General features: G+C 42.9%; 1 protein-coding gene across 7 annotated transcripts in view; it reads right to left on the bottom strand.

Moving 5' to 3' along the window:
• ZNF236 (zinc finger protein 236) overlaps positions 1–23,203 on the bottom strand; it is a 170,631-nt gene that overhangs the window by 91,838 nt on the left and 55,590 nt on the right. For 6 of the 7 annotated variants that reach the window (XM_069957871.1, XM_069957866.1, XM_069957868.1 and 3 more), the window contains 3 exons: positions 10,082–10,288; positions 6,959–7,172; positions 4,886–5,164 (listed from right to left, as the gene is read on the bottom strand). In XM_069957871.1, the coding sequence (XP_069813972.1) occupies positions 4,886–5,164; positions 6,959–7,172; positions 10,082–10,288 (700 nt within the window). The remainder of the gene's footprint in view (positions 1–4,885; positions 5,165–6,958; positions 7,173–10,081; positions 10,289–23,203) is intronic. The other variant, XM_069957867.1, reaches the window with a different exon arrangement.

Raw genomic sequence — 23,203 nt, 5'->3', positions numbered from 1 at the left:
CAATTTATTTCTTGATGCAGCCTTTCCAAATAGTCTGAAGAACAGTCTGAGGCCCACTTCACACATCAGGAAAGTCTATCCAGATTTACTGATCCATACACCTCTACTGGGCATGGACACCCTTCAGAAAATTATAGAACCTGTCCTATTTTTGTCCGGAAATCTGTCACAGATGCCCATTAAAGTCTAACAGAGTGTCTGGAATTCCGGACTCTTTCCTGATGCGCATCCAGAATGCATCTGGAATTGCTGATTGCAACAGTAGATTTTTTTCTCCAGGATCAGAAAATCCTGAGAGATTTCCTGACGATTTTCTGACTGTAAATACTGATTAGGGTGGGTTCACACTGCGTTTTTGCAATCCGTTTAACGGATCAGTTTTTTTAACGGTCAAAAAAGTAGTGTCAACAGTACTTTATTGTGCGTCAAAAGAAAAACGCATCAAAAATGGATGCACACAAATGCATCCGTTTTTTGCAAAAAAATGTTACGAAAGTAGGTATGATTACAACGATATGTAACTTGTAAAACTTTTATTTTATTTAATGGCTTTTAAAAAATTCAAACCATTTAAAAAAAATTTATGTACCTTAAAATCTCACTATTACCATGCTTATAGCGCTTTTATCGATTGGTCTATGGGGCTGTATGAGGTGTCATTTTTTTGCGCCATGATGTGTTCTTTCCATCGGTACCTTGATTGCGCATATACGACATTTTGATCGCTTTTTATTACAATTTTTCTGGATTTGATGCGACCAAAAATGCACACTTTTGCACTTTGGAATTGTTTTGCGCTTACGCCGTTTACCTTGCGAGATCAGGAATGAAATAAATTAATAGTTCGGGCGATTACGCATGCGGCGATACAAAACATGTTTATTTTTATTTATAAAATGGGAAAAGGGGGGTGATTCATACTTTTATTAGGGGAGGTTTTTTTTTTATTAATAATTAAACATTTTTATTTTTTGACACATATACTAGAAGCCCCCCTGGGGGACTTCTAATACAGCCACACTGATATCTCAGTAATACTGCATAGATCTATGAGATAGGAATTTTATTGCTTTCGGCTGCTGCAGCCAAAAACAACAGAATGCCAAGCCGGCGCAGACCCCGTCTGGTAACAGATCGCGTCGCCAGGAAGGGGGGGGTGGGGGTGGGATCCCCCCCACTAGACACCAGAGAAGGGAAAAAAGCTACTTTTTAAATGCAGCTGTCAACTTTGACAGCTGCATTTAGAAAGCTAATTAGCAGAAACGGCGATCAGACCGTGCCCGCTAATAGCCGCGGTCCCGGGCTGCATAAGGCACCCGGGATCGCGGGTCTCCCCTAGCGACGCCAGGACATACAGGTACACCCTGGGTTGTCTAGGGGTTAAAGGGGTTATCCAGCGCTACAAAAACATGGCCACTTAAAAAACAACTTTTAAACGAAACTTGCAGACCTGTGTCAAACTGCCATGGCCTAGAGTATCTGTGCCCTAACCTTGCACCACCCCTCCCGTCCCTCCTCCCCACCCTCTTCATCATTAGGAATGACACTGGCAGGATTTTTCTATTTCTCTGCAGTGAAAACTGTACAGGTGCCTTAATAATCCAGCCCATGTGCAGTATTCACACAGCTGATGAAAAGGAGAATACCTGCCTGGGGCATTCCTAATGATGAAGAAGGTAGGGAGGAGGGACAGAGAGGTTGTGCCAGCCTAATGCACAGGCACTCTAGGCCACACCTAGTTTGACACAGGGCTGCAAGTTTAAAAGTTGTTTTTTTAGGAAAATAACTGCATCACCTGCCGAACAGACCCCATGACAGATCTTGGATTAAAAGCAGCTATCCGAAGGTTCAAGCTGTTTGGGGTGGGCAGATTATGGGTACAGAGTCACTTTAACACTTTTCACAGCCAGAATAAGGGTGTGTTCCCACATATTAAGTTCACAGTAGATTTCACCCATGCAAGCTCTGCAGCAAAATCCGCTGCTATATCCTGTACTGTTGTTGCCTATGGCTTTAAACTTTCATTCCGCTGTGAGAATGTAGCCACTGACTACTTAACATAGCAGCTGCCGGGCTTTAACAAGCTAATACATTACTTCCAGTGACCAGAGATAGTGACCAGGGAGCCAGGGAGGCAGGCAGAAGCATGGGCAGGTAATGTATTAGTTTGCAGACCAGCAGCTGATGAGTTAATAAGGCAGTGGCTACATTCTCACAGTGGAATGAAAATCTGATTGGATTTAGCTGCAGAACAGATTTTTGAATGTACCACAAGGCTAAGGCTATGTTCCAACACTGGTGAAATTGAGTAGATGGCCATTCTTCCAAAACAACGGCCATTGTTTTAGAATAACTGCAATTATTTGTCATAAAATAATGGCCATCCACTAAATTTCAACAGTGCGTGAACAAAGCCTATCTGGGTTTTTAGTCCACTCCTGGTTTTGGTTACAAAATACTGACCAAACTACTTAGCAAAAATACTGTGTGTGAACACAGCCTAAAGGTGTTTACTATTGAAAATAAGCACACAGGCACAGGCAACAAATGTATGTTCTGAATGCATTTATTGACATCTATCTAAAGGTGCTGCCAGCTTAGTATTCAGGGGGTGATAGAGCTAGAAAAACACCTGTCAGGTTGTTTCTCTGATGGAACTCCACTGTGAATGAGACAGAAGCTAGCACTACATGTGAAACCAGGAAAGAGAAGAGAAACTGATTGATTTTGACTGATGAAAATATTTAATAAAGATTTAGGTAACAATAAGGGTACCATTACATGAAGCAATTATCGACCCTTTATAGCTCATGTTAAAAAGTAAAGATCATCGAACATGCATGATGTCAGTTGATCATTGTATTAAAACATGAACCAAAATCACGATAACGATAGACGGTCTGCTGGCCGTCGCTCCATGTAACAAGATGAGCAGCAGCAGACCATCACTTTCTGCTATGGGCCACCTGGACAATCTAAGATTCGTTAGAGCAGCCACTCCTGAAGCTCACTGCTCAATGCCTGTGCGTGTTAACAGCACAGACAGCAAGCGGGAAAGGAGAAGTAAGCGAGCGCTGACATGACAGGTCGCCACTTGCTTGCTCCCTAATTTCTGGCCATGTAATATTACCCTAAGAAAAATCTAAGAACAAGATCTCACTCAGGATATTATGTATATACTGAAGTAATCTAAACCTGTATTCTTAAACTATAATGTCTATAAATTAAGGTGAACTTTATTAAAATCAAGGTATTCTCCCTTTAAGGAACACTAAAGTTATAAATAAATTATAAACTGAAACAAGCAATATAATTGCCCTTTTTCTGCACAATCTTGAAAGAAATTTTACAGAAATCCTAGAGAATGGCAGAAATCCTGCAGAAGAGCATGGATTAATCTCCAGTTGATCTGCTGCAACTTTGGCTGGTGATAAGGTGAGGCTTAAGGCGATTATCGTAATAAGGTAATATCGTAAAAATTGTAATAACGATAGGATTTAAAGTGTCACTGTCGTGAAATTTTTTTTGCAGAAATCAATAGTCCAGGCGATTTTAAGAAACTTTGTAATTGGGTTTATTATCCGAAAAATGCATTTTTATCATGAAAAAGCAGTTTGAAGCTCTCCCCCCTGTCTTCATTGTTCTCCTATGGAGAGAGCTAAAGAAAAGACCAAAACAGGACAACAAAGAGTTAATCTACAAATCCCTCACGGGATATCTCCTGTGACAATCACCAGTGACCTGTCTGAGCTCGGATTACAGCTGTCACCCAGCTCCGTGCCTGTAATCCTCTGTTATCTGCTTTCTGCTGCCGGCTAACTCCCTCCTTCCTCCTCCCCCCTCCCCTCTCCCTAGAGCAGACAGGGGACGTCTCCTGCAACAAGTCACAATTTTCAGATTTTTCAGAGTGGATGAAAAAGAGGAAGGAGGGGGGGACCTGGGAAAAGGCTTTTTACATGCAGATAATGGCAGATTTGGCTAATAAACCCAATTACAAAGTTTCTTAAAATCGCCTGGACTATTGATTTCTGCAAAAAAAAAAAAAAAAATACGACAGTGACTCTTTAAGTGATAATCTTTAAGTAATAAACGAACAAGTCGTACATGTGTCAGTCATCGCATCTTTTGAGCAGACTATAAAATTGATTGTACTCAAATTATTCAGTGTATGTGCGGCCCTGGTCGTTATTTAAGTATGATAGTTAGGACTTTCTACTGCAAATTCTATAAGCTAGAAGTGAATAATGAAAAACAAAAATTAAAATTACCAATCTATTGTGTGTACATTCAGAGATATGACATGTGCAAAGCTTTTAGCGCATGTGGACTGTTGTATTTTATATTAAGATCATTGTTTCATTCACATTTTGAATATATCAGGTACTTGCAACCTGTAAAGCAATCATCGCTAATAACATCCAAATTTGCCATGTACTTGTTATGTACGAAATAACATTTAATTACAATAAAACCTAGTTGGTTTGTATTTTCACCCACATCTTTATTTCTGCTGACACCCAGCAGAGGAGGAGCTAAAAGATACGCGATACGCATAAGTAATGAGTATCATTCCATGTGTTTGGGTGAATGATCAGGTCGTTGGAAAAAGCACTTATTTAATGTTAATGAGTAAAAACGGAAAAATTGCTTTGTCTAATAGGACCCTTAGCTTACTAGTATTTTTGTCCTACCGCTCACTGCGAAGAGGGAGGCAGTGAGGAGGGGAGGGAGGGAGGACATAACCAATCTCCTTTGGTACATAGGAAAGATCTCTTTACATATTACATACGTCATGATAGGTTCAAAGAGAAGCAAAATAATGAGGGGAAAAAAGAGCTGGGATACCTTTTTATTTGTGTAAATACATTATAGTTTGGCCACTTACCAGTGTGCAGGCGGATGTGAACCTTTAAACTTCCAGAGGTAGAAAAGCACTTCATGCAGAATTCACATTTAAAAGCCTTAATGCCCGTGTGTGTCTTTATGTGAGCAGTGAGGGTGCTTTTCACAGCAAATGCCCTAAAGCACTGCATACACTTAAATGGCTTCTCATGGGTGTGTATTCGTATGTGTCGTACCAGGTCACTGGGCTTCTTAAACTCTTTTTCACAGTATGTACAAACATGCCATCGGACTCCACTTTCCTCTCGAACTGAACCTGAAACTAAATATAAAAAAAAAAAATGATGGTTAGCTATTTAAAGAAGGAAAGAAAAGTCTATGGCTAATAACAAGAAAATTTCAGTCGAAGCATAAGTCATACAGTAAAAAGCATGAAGAATACAGGTGAAGCATACATAAAGCATGTAGCCACTATTGTTGCTGTGATTTGCATGTTAGTGTTGCAATTTTAAGGTGTTTATGTAAAACTGATGATGACATATTTTACTCCTAAAAGGAATCTCTTAGCTGTAATTTAGGTTCCAAACTGCTGACACAGTTAGATATTCATGTATCCAGCTGTGCTTCCAGAACAGAGAAAAATACTTTTATTCTCTGATACAAGGAGTCACAGAGGCTTTTCCAAGCTCCTGAAAAGCTGCAGGCTAGAAGACCTCCCCAATGACGACCTCCCTACTTGACACCTGATTTGAACACACTGCAGTTACCAGCTTCCCCTTTACCTTTTGTAGCACAGAGGAATCTTAACTATACAGACACCTCTCAACAGTGTTTGAGACACATCACTGCGACAAGTGTTTATATCTGACAGAAAAAGCAGTCATGGCCACAAGACTAGTTATCAAGATGCATATGCCCCTAGCTCTCCTGAAGCCATCCCGAATTTTCATGTTCCCTGTTGTACTATTAATACTTCTTTAAACACTTCCTGGCACTCCTATAGACAGCAAAACAGTAACTGACGCAAGTGACCCAAGCTTAGCAGTTTGGTGTGGGGTCTATAAAGTTCCTGAGTGCAATTTGTGTCAAGCTGAGGTTCAGTGTTCAAATCAAAATTTTACTTTTTGTCTCCACAAAACTCCCTGGGATATTGACATGTGTCTTGATATTCCTTTGAATTGCCCTTTTCATATTTCCTTTGTTACCCTCACATATTAAAAACGCACAGTAGGTAGGGATGGTCTGAACCTGCCGAGGTTCGGGTTCGTACGAGCCTGAACTCTCGGCAATGATTCCCGCTGTCTTCCACCCTCCTAACAGTAGGGCTCATAAAATCTTGAGAATGTTGAGAAGAATTTACATCTAGCCTCTTGTTTCAATATTTTACTGGACAATACTTTTTCTTTAAGTTACTGATATTGAAAAAAAAACAAAAAACATTATATTGTAAATTTATTTGGATTACTATAAATAAAGTGACTCTGTACCCATAATCTTTCCCCCTCAAACCACTTGTACCTTAGGATAGCTGCTTTTAATCCAAGATCTGTCCTGAGGTCTGTTCAGCAGGTGATGCAGTTATTGTCCTAAAAAAAACACTTATAGGATAGCTTCACACGTACCGGATCCGCAGCGGATTTCACCCTGCGAGTTTGCAGGGAAATCCACTGCGGATCCTGTAGTGTGAAGCTGAATAGGTCCCATACACGCAGTGGATGCGCTGCCTGTATGGAACCCAGCCCCTTTAACACTGTCATCCCCAACCCCCACCCCGGCCGCCCCCCGGCAGCCCCGGCCCCGAGCATACAATACCTGGACTGTTTGGCACAGGGCTGCCAGTTTAAAAGTTGTCTTTTAGGACAATAACTGCATCCCCTGCCGAATGAACCCCAGGACAGATCTTGGATTAAAAGAAGCTATCCGAAGGTACAAGTGGTTTGGGGGGTCAGATTGTGGGTACAGAGTCGCTTTAAATGATCTATATAGTGTTTTATAACTTTACATGCAAACTTTAATGGAAGCGTTGGGTTTCCAAAAAATTAAAAGGGAACTAATTCTTCAATACCACATAACAATACAGTAATTGTGGAGATGCTGAAGCCAGGCAATGCTTTACCTTGCGCAAATGCAGATTTCTTCTTAAAGATTCTTTTTTCAGGCTTCTCAATTTTATCCTGATCTTCTGGTTCTATCACAGGCTCTTGGTCATTGCAGTCCATCTGCTGACTTGATATACATTCGATTTCCTGAATGGTTGTCTTTCCTTGACTGGGATCATTAGGAAGTGGGGCGACTGGGATTGATGAGAGGCCGCTGTTTTCTAAAGCTTGCTAACATGACAGGATCAAAAAGAAGAGAGAAGAGAGAGTTCTGGTATTAGTCAATTCTCTCCTATTGCAAATGAATATGACTACCTAGCAAAACTCTTTAGCTGAAATTGAATATTAAAGAGGATGTACCACCTGGTACATCCTCTTTAACCTAAACCCACTGATCGAACGGCGCCGGCACGGGGAAGCCGTTGCCGCGGTCCGTTTTTCGGACCGAGGGTGCCGTTCTATGCACCGGAACAGGACTGTGCTCAAGCACTGGAGGCGGGCCGGGCCGCCCCCAGTGGGAGGGAATTCCCTCCCCTGTATGACGCGGCTCCGTTCATTCTAAGGGAGCAGCGTCATACAGGGAAGGGGAATTCCCTCCCACTGGGGGCGGCCCGGCCCGCCTCCAGTGCTTGAGCACCGGCCGGTTCCGATGCATAGAATGGCGCCGTGCACGGGAACCGGGCCTCGGTCCTAAAAACGGACTGCGGCACCGGCTTCCCCGTGCTGGCGCCGTTCGATCAGTGGGTTTAGGTTAAAGAGGATGTACCTGGTGGTACATCCTTTTTTAAAGGAAGTCTACCAACAGGTTTTAAGGCAATAAACAATTTTGATTGCTAAATAGGGGATGTTAGTGTGTAAGGCTGGGTTCACACTACATTTTTGCAATCTGTTTTTTTATCTGTTTTTTTTTTTTTGCAAAAAAACAGATGCATGTGTGTACATCCGTTTTGATCTGTTTTTCCATTGAATTCCATTATTAAAAAAAAAAAAAAAAAAACGGATCAAGACGGATCCGTTTTTTTAACAGACACAAAAATGAGGTCGACTTTTTGTGTACGTTAAAAAAAATTGATCAGTTTTGATCCTCTTTTTTATAATGGAATTCAATAGAGAAAAATGATCAAAACGGATGCACACACATGCATCCGTTTTTTTTTTTTAAATGGATGAAAAAAATGGATTGCCAAAACGTAGTGTGAACCGAGCCTAAGGAAAGATACCTTTAGTATATTTGTTGTAAGGGAAAACAACTTTTATTCGATATGCATTTTGGTGAACTGGGGAAGTGACCTCCCATCTCCTCTTCTTTATCAGGAGTAGCTAGAGGACATTGGAGAGGTCGAAAATGGGGGGAGGTGGTGGTATATCAGTGCACCAAGAGATAAGGTCATGCCCTCAGGGCACCTAATAGCCAATTTGCATGTTAAACAAAAGTTGTTTCCTAGGAGGATGAAGCAGCTTATCAAGAAACTGGTGCGCATGTTCATGATTAGAGATGAGCAAATTTAAAGTAAAAGGAAAGTGCTTTGTTATCTTTGCAATCTGCTCATCAGCCTGCTTTATACTTTATACTGATTCTTCCCAGGTGTTGGGAAAAGCTGGATCCAGTCCTGAGAAACTTCTCCCAATTTTCCACGACTGGATCCAGCTTTTCGCAGCACCCGGGTGGGAGCAGTACGGAGCATCAGTCAGTTAAAAGGCAGCAGGCCGATGAGTAGATTGCAAAGATAAAGTGCTTTGCTACTGCTGCAAATTTGTTTATCTCTATTGGAGATATACAGTCAATAAGCTAACTGTATACCATGGACTGAACTCTTGAACTTTTACGGAACTCCCGGCAACATAATAAATGATAAGTTACGAAAAAGCTAAACTTCTAAAAGGTGGGGTTCCCTACACACTAAACTCCTCTAGTCAGCAATCCAAGTAGTCTGTCATCACCAAACCAGGTGGTAGACTCTCTTGAGCAAGACTGGTATACCATGCAAGGATTTTCAGTTATTGTTAATGTTACTTTAAAGAGTCACTGTCATTACATTTTTTTTTTTTGGGCAAAAATCAATAGTCCAGGCGATTTTAAGAAACTTTGTAATTGGGTTTATTAGCCAAATATGCCATTATCTGCATATAAAAAGCCTTTACTCAGGTCCCCCCTCTTCTCCTTTCTGTCATCCACTCCTCAGAATGAGAAAATCTGGACAGTTTTTTCATCAGTCGGATCTGTCTGTTCAATTAAGAGGGGAGGGGGGAGGGGGAAGAAGCGAGATTAGTGGGCAGCTGAGAGCTGAGAACAAAGGATTGCTCAGTGGGGGAGCTATTCAGAGCCCTAATTAGAGGTCAGATAGGTCCTTGGTGGTCCTTGGAGGTCCAGAGGAGAGAGCCCAAGATGTGAATGTAAATTAACTCTTTGTTGTCCTGTTTTGCTGCTTTTACTATCTCTCTCCATAGGAGAACAATGAAGACAGGGGGGGGGGAGATTCAAACTGCTTTTTCATGATAAAAATTAATTTTTCGGCTAATAAACCGAATTACAAAGTTTCTTAAAAGCGCTTGGGCTATTGATTTCTGAAATTTTTTTTAACCACAGTGACACTTTAAAAATCAATGTAAACAATGTGCCATTATGTGTGAATAAATTTTTGCGTATTTCTACGTATGCCTTGGTGGGTTACTGAACCCTTATTATATATTTACTTTGCTTCCACATAACTATATAGCAACTATAAACAAAAAAATAAAGGAGGAGTTCACAAAACTGAGACAGCCCTGAGACGCATTCAAATTGTTCTAGACTTTGGAATCATTTGTTTTTGTCCATATTACTATGTTGATGCACTTATTTATTATTTTATTAATTTACATAATGTTTCATAATTTACATAATTCTGCACTACTGTACAGAGATTGGTATTTCTCACATTGATTCCTTTTGCCACAATCTAAATTCTGAATGTTTTTGGAATGTAGGAGGAAATTCTATCAGACACGGAGAGAACATACAAATTCCATGCAGATGTTGCCCTGGGTTGGATTTGATATCAGGCTCCAGCCCAGCAAGGCAACATTGCTGACCAATCTGCCACCAGGCTGGCCAATATTTAGATTTCGATAGAGACCACCACAAGTGATTTTATACTTACCTGTAAAATGTCTTGATTAATCCCCACCGCAATGTTCAAAGGTTGTCCCGATTGTTGATTCTGATGATTTTCTATAGACACTGGCTGAGCCAGCTCTAAAATCTGCTCAATAACATCTGTCACAACCGACTGCTGTACTTGTTGCCCAGAAGCGGAGGCGCTTGCTGTGTCTGTCTGTGCTGGCACAGGGCGAAAAACTACTGCCTGCTGGAAAAAAATATCACTAATTAAAGCCAACTCCTCAGAAGGGGGTCAGACTATAGCAGACGTACACAAAAGAGGCTACAATTAAGGCTCTGTGAGCTAACTTTGTTCTGTATATAAAGAATAATAGCAAAATGTGGGAAACAAGCCTTGCAAATGTATGTGTCCCTTTAGCCCACTATGCCCATTTCCTTCCTATTTTGCTTTCATTTCCACTATTGGCAAATTTTTGGATTTCAAATTACTTTTAAACCTTTTTTATTAGCCTGAAAGGAAAATGTATTACATCATCACTTCTTCATGGGGTTGTCCCTAAAATTACCTTAACATTACTAATAACACTTGTAAATTTAAATACTACAGTGCCGGCTTGTGATACTCCTAAACATCCTGAAAACAACTCATACCTATGAATAGCAGAAAGAGGATCATTATATGCAGGTATTCTTCAATGAACCTTCTAAGAGCTTAGAGTGGTAGGTCCCTGGTGACTGCGCCTCCGATGATCAGAATCTAAGGCTATGAAACTTAAGGCCGTATTACATGGCTCAATTAAAGAAGGAAGCGAGCGTTGACCTGTCAGCACAGTGCTTTCTTCTCCCTCGTTCACTGTCTGTGCTATGATACGCACAGCCAACAAGCGGGAGGAGCGGGAGAACCACGGTGAGCTGCTGGAGGGGCTGTCTGGGTGATCCTTAAGATCATCCAGGAGGCCCATTTATGAGAGGGCAATGCGCTGCCGGCGCTTCTATTGCACAGAGCGATGTGCAGAAGATAGTCACAATCGGGACATGTCGGCTGATCATTGTAACTAGCAATATTACAAACAATTATCGTCCAAATCGACCGATTATCTTTTGGTGTAATAGGGCCCTAAGGGGGTGAAAACCCCTTTAAGTAAGGTCAGATTTAAAGAGTCAGTGTAATTAAAAGTAACTTTTGACATGTCATCAAGCATGTCAAAAGTTATTGATCTCAGTGACTCTCACTGCTAAGACTTGCTGCATTCAGGAGATATAGCCAGGGAAAGAGCACGGTAGCCGAACAATCCATTCCCCATCTGCTTACTAAGTCAGAAAGTTCAGCCTCATTATAGCAGTGGGTCTCACCAGTGAGTGATGACTGTAAAAAGTTATTTTTAATAACAGGTACTCTGTAAATTGTATGAATAAAAAAAAAACTATTACAAGACCACAAATCTAACTCTCTCTAGTTCAGTTACTTTTTTTTTTTTTTTTTGGCAGTGTTTCATTAAACTTTTTGGTAGGTAAGGTTATTATGTTTGCTGATGACACAACCCAAGTGTGCAATTAAGTGGAAAGTGTCAGTAACATGGAAAATGATTTAGCTTTACTAAATAAGTAGTTAAAACAATAAAAACTGCAGTTCAATGTATTCAAAGGTAAAATAATGCACTTTGGGTGATACTGACTGTTCTGTGTTAACAAAGACTTAAGAGAAGGATTTAGTGGTAGTGATTATGACAGCTTTAAAATTAGTCTCCAATGCAGCAAGGTGGTAGGGAAAGCAAATAGTTTTCTGGGCTTTATACCTAGAGGTATAACCAGTAGGAAGAGGGAGATTGTAATCCTACTAAATAGAGCTCTAGTGAGGCCACAACTGGAATACTCTGTCCAACAAATAAAGTAAACCACATCTGATTATGGAGTTCAATGAATCAGAAATATGCCAAGAGTATCCTTTCACCAAACATTTGGCATGTGTATGTTCATATTACTTGATTTTTAAAGGGAACCTGTCACCCCCCGTGCCGGGGTGACAGGCTCCCGACCCCCCGTTAGAGCCCCATATACTTACCTAATCCCGCTTCTGGAGGTGGTCGGGTGACGGAGATCTCAGCCGCTGCAGCCCGGCGCGCGCGCTGAGAGATGAGTCCAACGCTCATAGAGAATGACGGAGCGCTGGACTCTCCTGTCATTCTCTATGGGTGTTGGACTCACCTCTCAGCGCGCGCGTGCCGGGCTGCAGCGGCTGAGATCTCCGTCACCCGACCACCTCCAGAAGCGGGACCCGGCGGGATTAGGTAAGTATATGGGGCTCTAACGCGGGGTCGGGAGCCTGTCACCCCGGCACGGGGGGTGACAGGTTCCCTTTAAAGATTTAAAAAAGTATTTTACAACTAAGTTTTTCAATAAAGCTGGATTCCACAAAAACATATACCATTCACCACACCATATTATTTTCCACCGCCAAAACTGACATATGTAACTAGTATAGGCATAGGTGCATGTTAAGGAAAAAGCATAACACCAAACAAAAGTTTTCTTCCACAGCATCTTCTTCTCGGCTACTGTGACATGTATTCCTATAATTAATCTGTAATATGAATATTAGATCAGCCATGGCTGTCAGTTTTAGAATCCTCAGATGATAACAAGACTTAAAGTGGAGGCAATTTATCTTCTAATTGCAAGAGTCTTCTGAAGTGTTATTTAGACCGCCAAACTGCGCTCATATTACATTACTCCAGCACTCGGTTTTATGCTAAGAAGCAATCTTCCTTGGGCACAGTGATTTAGGAGCACGGCTCAGCAACATGCAATTTAATGCATTTAAAGATCAGAAAACTTTACTTCCAACCCTATTCTAGTTTATAAGTGTTTTTACCAATTACTGAACAAAAAAACAAGGAACAATGGTTTATAAACTACAGGCTTGTATGTTGAAATACAATGTAATCTTGAAGTTACCACAGGTAACTGTACTCCTTGGGTATCTTTGGTGATAACATGGCACACACTTACAATATAGTCAAGTTAAATGTTTTGGTTAGTGGAACACAGACATCCCCATGTCTATTTGTATGAATGTATTAGAAGTCACCTAAATCATGGTAAGAGCAGTGGGGACATGAAGCCACAGTGACTGGATTCTGCAGGCAGAGCTCGATTACATTTGGTGTAAAAATACTTGCTGTTCCAAAGAACACCACCCTGCAATGCCAAGCAGCACTTTTACCTGTGGCTGTACTCCTAACTACAGCTTTGCCATTGTCCCTACCTCAAAGGCTGCCAAAGAGTGTGGCGATCCCTCCCTCCTCAGACATGTCAAAAATGACTGATCTCAGCCAAGGGGAATGTATGGCATTGCGCTACACTCCCTGTTTGCTCCAAAGACTATCATAAGCAAAAAGTCAGCTGGGAAAGGGATGCATGCTGCTGCCAGTCCCTGCAGCTGTATCTTGGAATCACAGGGGGTCTCAGGAGTGACAAATGCTACGATCAGTTACTTTTGACATGTCTAATGATATGTCAATTGGAATCTCTGGCATTGTTTTCATTTACTCTGGTTGCCGTGCTGTACTAATAACATTTTTTTAAAGTAGTTTAGACAACTTTGCAGGCTGCAATACTGAATACCAACAAAACACAGTAATCACTGAACTCAAGGAGAACAGCGAAAAAAATTCCAATGAAGTACTCAATCAAGAGTCTCCACTGATGCCCCCAAAAATGTAAATATGCAAAACAAGAGTCCGTGGAGCCTCAGTTACGAGTCTCAAAACACGGGATAGCCAGATATCTCTAGCCTGTTGCCAACGGGGTGCCTCCATGATGGGGAGAGCACCACACCACCCTGATAAATAACCCCTTAAGTCCCACTCGGTTGCGAGTATTGGAACATAGACAGGGAAACAACAGGGTGGCCCCTTTTGTCAATGTCTAACTAACAATGTCTAACAATGTCTTTTTTTTTCGCTGTTCTCCTTGAGTTCAGTGATTACTGTGTTTTGTTGGTTGATTTTTCATTGCCCCAACTAGCCAGAATCCTACCCCACACTGACGAGGGGCAAAAACCCCGAAACGGCTGTCTGTGGGTGGAAGCCTGCCTTTGCAAGCCCTTGTCATGATCGCAATACTCGCACCTTGAGTTAGACATAGACAAAAGGGGCCACCCTGTTGTTTCCCTGTCTATGTTCCAATACTCGCAACCGAGTGGGACTTAAGGGGTTATTTATCAGGGTGGTGTGGTGCTCTCCCCATCATGGAGGCACCCCGTTGGCAACAGGCTAGAGATATCTGGCTATCCCGTGTTTTGAGACTCGTAACTGAGGCTCCACGGACTCTTGTTTTGCATATTTAAATTTTTGGGGGCATCAGTGGAGACTCTTGATTGAGTACTTCATTGGAATTTTTTTCGCTGTTCTCCTTGAGTTCAGTGATTACTGTGTTTTGTTGGTTGATTTTTCATTGCCCCAACTAGCCAGAATCCTACCCCACACTGACGAGGGGCAAAAACCCCGAAACGGCTGTCTGTGGGTGGAAGCCTGCCTTTGCAAGCCCTTGTCATGATCGCAATACTCGCACCTTGAGTTAGACATTGACAAAAGGGGCCACCCTGTTGTTTCCCTGTCTATGTTCCAATACTCGCAACCGAGTGGGACTTAAGGGGTTATTTATCAGGGTGGTGTGGTGCTCTCCCCATCATGGAGGCACCCCGTTGGCAACAGGCTAGAGATATCTGGCTATCCCGTGTTTTGAGACTCGTAACTGAGGCTCCACGGACTCTTGTTTTGCATATGCAATACTGAATATGTTGCATTTTATTTTCTATACATTTATTTTAAAAATAAGGTAAGGTAAGAAGATCTATTGCACAATGCCTCTATTTTAGTCAGCAAAAAGCTGCTAACAGGTCAGCTTGAAGTGGGACACCAGAGCAAGTCATGTGGGGTTGGGAACCTATAAGGTGAGGACGAGTAACGTTGGTGTGGCAGCTGCGGGACAACTGGAGGAGGTTTATTTTTAAACCACCTCGTGCCTTTAATTAGTTTATAACAACTTTTCAGACAAGTATTAAATGGGTTTATAGGCTAACATTTTCAATACGCACAGATCAACACTAAAACATCATAGAAAAACCATGATTTTCTCATGGCAATGGCATCTGTCAGGGGGTGGGATATTTTGGAAGCAGGAAAAAAAAATAGCCCAGTGTAGGAATGTGACTGGGTCCAAACATCTCCAAGGCATAGGCTGGGTTTATTATTTATTAATGTTTTTATTGTTTTCATATAGAATACTTTAACCCCTTAAGGACAGAGCCAATTTCGATTTTTGCGTTTTCGTTTTTTCCTCCTTGTGCATAAAAGGCCATAGCAGTTGCATTTTTCCACCTAGAAACCCACATGAGCCCTTATTTTTTGCGTCACTAATTGTACTTTGCAATGACAGGCTGAATTTTTGCATAAAGTACACTGTGAAACCAGAAAAAAAATCAATGTGTGGTGAAATTGAAAAAAAAAAACGCATTTTGTTTATTTGGGGGAAATGTGTTTTTACGCCATTCGCCCTGGGGTAAAACGGACTTGTTATGCACGTTCCTCAAGTCGTTACGATTAAAACGATATGTAACATGTATAACTTATATTGTATCGGATGGCCTGTAAAAAATTCAAACCATTGTCAACAAATATACGTCACTTAAAACCGCTCCATTCCCAGGCTTATAGTGCTTTTATCCTTTGGTCTATGGGGCTGTGTCAGGTGTCATTCTTTGCGCCATGATGTGTTCTTTCTATCGGTACCTTGATTGCGCATATACGACTTTTTGATCGCTTTTTATTACAATTTTTCTGGATTTGATGCGACCAAAAATGCGCAATTTTGCACTTTGGGATTTTTTTGCGCTTACGCCGTTTACCGTACGAGATCAGGAATGTGATTAATTAATAGTTCGGGCGATTACGCACGCGGCGATAGCAAACATGTTTGTTTATTTATTTACTTTTATTTATAACCTGGGAAAAGGGGGGTGATTCAGACTTTTATTAGGGGAGGGGGCTTTTTATTCACAACAACACTTTTCTTATTTTTTTACACTTATACTAGAAGCCCCCCTAGGGGACTTCTAGTATATACACTTTGATCTCTCATTGAGATCTCTGCAGCATAGATATGCTGCAGAGATCCATGAGATCGGCACTCGTTTGCTTTCGGCTGCTGCAGCCGGAAACAAACGAGTGCCGAGTCGGGGACGGCGCCATCTTGGAGCGGTCCCCGGCCGGCTTCAGAAACGGAGATCGCTTCTCCGGGATAAAATCCCGGAGGAGCGATCTCCGCCACTAGACACCAGGGAGATGCTGGATCCGGTAATCGGATGCAGCTGTCATGTTTGACAGCTGCATCTGATTACTGTATTAGCGGGCACGGCGATCGGACCGTGCCCGCTAATACCTACGGTCCCGGGCTACACGCGGCACCTGGGACCGCCGCGGTTCAGAGCGGGGTCGCCGCGCGGCCCCGCTCTGAACGCCCTTACCGGCAATAGGGCGTACCTATACGCCCTTTGTCGTTAAGGAGTTAAAATCAATGAACACCATTAACCCCTTAAGGACCGGGCCTGAAATGGCCTTAAGGACCGGAGCAAATTTTATGAATATGACCTGTGTCACTTTATTCATTAATGTAATATACAAAAAACAGTGGGCACCACTATAATCAATGGAGTGCTAAACCAATGCATATAAATAATCCATGACCAAAGAAAACAAAAGCATATGCACAAGGAGGTAGCACATCACAAAAAATCTTTATTATAATATTAGTACAAATACAAAAAATAGAACGCTAAATCAATCATGCAGGAGTGTAGCAATAAGGGAGACAAACCCCAAATACCACTCTACATTAAAAACAATTAAAATGTCTGCATAAGTCCTGCCGGCGTACCAGCAAGGACTTTTCAACCACACCGACCCTGGACTGTATACACAATGTAAGAATATAACCAAACTGCCTAAGGCTAGGTTCACACTGCGTTTTCAGCATCCGTTTAACGGATCCGTTTTTTTTAACGTCCAGAAAAATAGGGTCAGCAAAGTTTTTTTGTCCGTTTTGGTCCGTCAAATAAAACGGATCCGTTTTTTTTTATAATGGAAGTCAATGGAAAAACGGATGCACACAAATTAATCCGTTTTTTGCAATCCGTTTTTCATGCGTTTTTTGCAAAAAACGGATGCGTTAAACGGATGCTGAAAACGCAGTGTGAACCTAGCCTAAGCAGAATGTCTATAACCTAGAACACCACAATGGTATATATGTACCATTGTGGTTATATACCATTGTGGTGTTGTTATAGGTTATAGACATTCTGCTTAGGCAGTTTGGTTATATTCTTACATTGTGTATACAGTCCAGGGTCGGTGTGGTTTAAAAGTCCTTGCTGGTACGCCGGCAGGACTTATGCAGACATTTTAATTGTTTTTAATGTAGCGTGTTATTTGGGGTTTGTCTCCCTTAGGCTAGGTTCACACTGCGTTTTCAGCATCCGTTTAACGGATCCGTTTTTTTTAACGTCCAGAAAAATAGGGTCAGCAACGTTTTTTGGTCCGTTTTGGTCCGCCAAAAAAAACGGATCCGTTTTTTTTTTATAATGGAAGTCAATGAAAAAACGGATGCACACAAATGAATCAGTTTTTTGCAATCCGTTTTTCATGCGTTTTTTGCAAAAAACGGATGCGTTAAACGGATGCTGAAAACGCAGTGTGAACCTAGCCATTGCTACACTCCTGCATGATTGATTTAGCGTTCTATTTTTTGTATTTGTACTAATATTATAATAAAGATTTTTTGTGATGTGCTACCTCCTTGTGCATATGCTTTTGTTTTCTTTGGTCACACTTTATTCATTAATAACTTCGGGATGCTTTTACCTATCCGGACGATTCTGAGATTGTTTTCTCGTGACATATTGTACTTCACATTTCTAGTAAATTGGAGTCGATACTAATAACGAATCTTTATGAAACAACCCAAAATAGCGTGAAAAATTGTGAAAAAATGCATTTTTCCAACTTTAAAACTTTTCTGCTTATACAGAAAGTGGTTATACCACATAAATTATATATTAAATAGCATTAGCAACATGTCTACTTTATGTTGGCGGTAGTGTTGCACGATGCACCGAAATATCGATACTACTATCGATATTCCGGGCCGAAAAACAGTTCGATACCAGGATTTCCTGGTATCGAAACTTTATGTTAAACTGCGCTATTATGCAGTTTAACAAAGTATAGCGCAGAGAGCACGGCCGGCAGCTATATGAGCGCCGGCCGTGTTCTCTGTGTGCCGCCCCCTGCTCCCACCTGTCACCTCCTCAGCGCGCACCCTCTTCCCCCGTCGGCGCCAAATTCAAATAGCCGGCACATAGCTATTGCTAGTGCCGGCTATGTAACTATATAGATGCAGCTGTTACACTGACAGCGGCATTACCCCCCTCCTGAGCCCGCTCCATATACAGCGGGGGTCGGCTACTGTGTGTAGCAGACCCCCGCTGCTAATGACTGCGGGCAGAGCAGGGTCACGGGCTGGAGAGGGAGAGCGGTGTCCGGGAGAGGAGAAGGCTGGAGCAGGGGTCGGCAGGAGATGCAGCCACTACATCTGCACCGGACTATGAGGTGGTGGGGGCGGCAGGAGTGTGAGGAGGCGGGAGGCCGGGGCCGGCAGGAGACTCCGGAGCAGACACAATGTGGGGGGTTTACAGTTGGCCTGACTCTGACTGGGAGGGGGAGGGGGGCTGTAACCTGCAGATCACAGACAAATCCAGGTCACCGGTAAGCATGCCCTGACACCAGGAATAGTAAAACTACAGCCCCCATAATCCCCCCTGCTGGCTGGTGTGTGTTATATGGCTACAACCCCCATCATCCTCCCTGCTGGCTGGTATGTTATATGGCTACAACCCCCATCATCCCCCCTGCTGGCTGGTATGTTATATGTCTACAACCCCCATCATCCCCCCTGCTGGCTGGTGTGTGTTATATGGCTACAGCCCCCATCATCCCCCCTGCTGGCTGGTGTGTTATATGGCTACACCCCCCATCATCCCCCCTGCTGGCTGGTGTGTTATATGGCTACAACCCCCATCATCCCCCCTGCTGGCTGGTGTGTGTTATATGGCTACAACCCCCATCATCCCCCCTGCTGGCTGGTGTGTTATATGGCTACAACCCCCATCATCCCCCCTGCTGGCTGGTGTGTGTTATATGGCTACAGCCTCCATCATCCCCCCTGCTGGCTGGTGTGTTATATGGCTACAACCACCATCATCCCCCCTGCTGGCTGGTGTATTATATGGCTACAACCCCCATCATCCCCCCTGCTGGGTGGTGTGTTATATGGCTACAGCCCCCATCATCTCCCCTGCTGGCTGGTGTGTTATATGGCTACAACCCCCATCATCCCCCCTGCTGGCTGGTGTGTTATATGGCTACAGCCCCCATCATCCCCCCTGCTGGCTGGTGTGTGTTATATGGCTACAACCCCCATCATCCCCCCTGCTGGCTGGTGTGTGTTATATGGCTACAACCCCCATCATCCCCCCTGCTGGCTGGTGTGTGTTATATGGCTACAGCCCCCATCATCTCCCCTGCTGGCTGGTGTGTTATATGGCTACAACCCCCATCATCCCCCCTGCTGGCTGGTGTGTTATATGGCTACAGCCCCCATCATCCCCCCTGCTGGCTGGTGTGTGTTATATGGCTACAACCCCCATCATCCCCCCTGCTGGCTGGTGTGTGTTATATGGCTACAACCCCCATCATCCCCCCTGCTGGCTGGTGTGTTATATGGCTACAGCCCCCATCATCCACCCTGCTGGCTGGTGTGTTATATGGCTACAACCCCCATCATCCCCCCTGCTGGCTGGTGTGTGTTATATGGCTACAGCCCCCATCATCCCCCCTGCTGGCTGGTGTCTGTTATATGGCTACAACCCCCATCATCCCCCCTGCTGGCTGGTGTGTTATATGGCTACAACCCCCATCATCCCCCCTGCTGGCTGGTGTGTTATATGGCTACAACCCCCATCATCCCCCCTGCTGGCTGGTGTGTGTTATATGGCTACATCCCCCATCATCCCCCCTGCTGGCTGGTGTCTGTTATATGGCTACAACCCCCATCATCCCCCCTGCTGGCTGGTGTGTTATATGGCTACAACCCCCCTCATCCCCCCTGCTGGCTGGTGTGTTATATGGCTACAACCCCCATCATCCCCCCTGCTGGCTGGTGTGTGTTATATGGCTACAACCCCCATCATCCCCCCTGCTGGCTGGTGTGTTATATGGCTACAACCCCCATCATCCCCCCTGCTGGCTGGTGTCTGTTATATGGCTACAACCCCCATCATCCCCCCTGCTGGCTGGTGTCTGTTATATGGCTACAACCCCCATCACCCTCTGATTGTTAAAGTGTTACAACATGACTACAACCCCCATCCTCCCACCTGATAGCAGTTGTGTGTTACATGACTACAATCCCCATCCCTGGCAGCTGAAGTGTTATTGTCCATACTACCTGCCACTTTCCTGATCACGCACGGTAAACCGAGCCAGAAACCACCCAATTCAATACCCCATAAAAAGATGGTACTAAATAAAACTACAGATCACAGCGCAAAAAATGCCCCCTCACCCCCCAGCCAGACAGGCGGAGAGATAAAAAAAGTGAGTCAGAGTTGGGCAAGTTTTTATTTATTTTAAATAATGGGGACTTTATTTTTAAAGTAATTAAATTAGGGAACATAAATTGGTTCGTACTGACCTGAACCTGGGGGTGGGGGGGTGGGTGTCATTTCTATTCTTATGTTTTTTTTTTGTTTGTTTTTTTTCTTAAATATAATTTTTTAAGTATCGAATTGGTATCGAGCATTGAAAAAAAAAAGTTGGTATCGGTATCGAACTCAAAATTCTGGTATCATGACATCACTAGTTGGCGGCATTTATTAAACGATCTTTCATATTTTTTAGACAATAGAAAGCGTAAAACATTAGCAGCAAATTTCCAAATTTTCAGTAAAATTTCAAAATCAGATATTTTTAGGGACCTGTTCAGGTTTAGGCTGGGTTCACACTATGTATATTTCAGGCAGTATTTGGTCCTCATGTCAGGTCCTCATAGCAACCAAAACCAGGAGTGGATTGAAAACACAGAAAGGATCTGTTCACACAATGTTGAAATTGAGTGGATGGCCGCCATATAACAGTAAATAACGGCCATTATTTCAATACCACAGCCGTTGTTTTAAAATAACAGCAAATATTTGCCATTAAATGATGGCCATCCACTCAATTACAACATTATGTGAACAGAGCCTTTCTGTGTTTTCAATCCACTCCTGGTTTTGGTTGCTATACAGCCTCACAAATACAGCCTCAAATATACATAGTGTGAACCCAGCCTTAAAGTGTATTTGAGTGTAATTTTCTGTGCAGAGATTTTATTGTAATCCAATATTTTTCATAATTATGAACCTATTACCAGAGAAATGCACCCCAATATTTATTGCCCCGTTTCTGCAGTTTATAGAAATACCCCATATGTGGCCCTATTGCGCTATTTGACGCAACCACAAGCCTCAGATATAAGGGAGCGCCTAGTGAATTTCAATGGCTCCGTTATATTTGGTCATTTCTGACTGTTGGCAGAGGCTCTGGGGTGCCAAAACCTAAAAAACACCCCTAAAAGGACACCATTTAGAAAACTACACCCCTCAAGAAATGTAACAAGGGGTGCGGTGAGCATTTGGACCCCACAGGTGCTTCACAGATTTTCAGAACAATGTGGCGTGAAAAAAGACAAAAGTATTTTTTACACTAAAACGTTGTTCTAGCCTTCAATTTTTCATTTTCACAAAGGGATAAAAGGAAAAAAAAAAACACAAAACATGTAGCGCAGTTTCTCCCGAGTACAGAAATACCCCACATGTGGACATAAAGTGCCAAGCGGGCGGAGCACGAGCGTCCAAAGGGAAGGAGCGCCAATTGGCTTTTGGAAGCTGGATTTCACTGGAATGGATTTCAAGGGCCACGTCGCATTTACAGAGCCCTCGTGCTGCCAAAACACTGGAAACCCCCCACAAGTGACCCCATTCTGGAAACTACACCCCTCAATGAATCTAACAAGGGGTGCAGTGAGCATATGGACCCCACTGGTGACGAGCACAAATGTGGAACAATTTCATTTTTTCACTTTCATGGCACAAATGTGCTCGTCATCAAGGGGTCCATATCCTCATTGCACCCCTTATTAGGTTCCTTGAGGGGTGCAGTTTCCAGAATGGGGTCACTTATGGGGGTTTTCCAGTGTTTTGGCAGCACGAGGGCTCTGTAAATGCGACATGGCGTTCATCATCCATTCTAGCCAAATCCAACCTCCAAAATCCAAATGGCGCTCTTTCCCTTCGGAGGCTTGCCCTGCGCCCACATGGCGCTTTATGTCCACATGTGGGGTATTTTCGGACTCGGGGGAAATTGCTCTACACATTTTGTGTTTTTTTTTCTCTTTTAACCTCTTGTGAAAATGATAAATTCAAGGCTAAACCAACATTATAGTGTAAAAAATTTAATATTTCATTTTCACGCCACATTGTTCCACATTTGTGCCCGTGACCAGTGGGGTCCATATGCTCACTACACCCCTTGTTACATTCCTTGAGGGGTTTAGTTTCCATAATGGGGTCACTTGTGGGGGGTTTCAACTGTCTTGGCAACACAGGGGCCTTTTAAATGCAACATGGCCCCTCGAAATCCATTCCATCCAAATCCAGCCTCCAAAAGCCAAAGGGTGCTCCTTCCTTTTGGAGACTTACCCTGCACCCCCATGGTGCTTTATGTCCACATGTGGGGTATTAGCGTACTCAGGGGAAATTGCTCTACACATTGTGTTTTTTTTAATCTTTTAGCCCCTTGTGAAAATGAAAAAATCATGACAAGATCAATGATTTAGAGTAAAAATTAACAAAAAAATTACACTAAATGTTAGTCTAGCCTTGATTTTTTTTCCATTTCCACAAGGGGTTAAAAAAGAAAATAAACTCAAAACGTGTAGGGTAATTTCCCCTGAGTAATTTCCCCTGGCCGTACAGAGGCTTTGGAATTGCATTATGGCATTCTCT

This window comes from Dendropsophus ebraccatus, chromosome 2, assembly GCF_027789765.1.
Source record: "Dendropsophus ebraccatus isolate aDenEbr1 chromosome 2, aDenEbr1.pat, whole genome shotgun sequence".
NCBI classification, from domain to species: Eukaryota; Metazoa; Chordata; class Amphibia; order Anura; family Hylidae; genus Dendropsophus; species Dendropsophus ebraccatus.
Note: the sequence above shows the minus strand (reverse complement) of the source record. Positions and strands in the feature narration are given on the sequence as shown.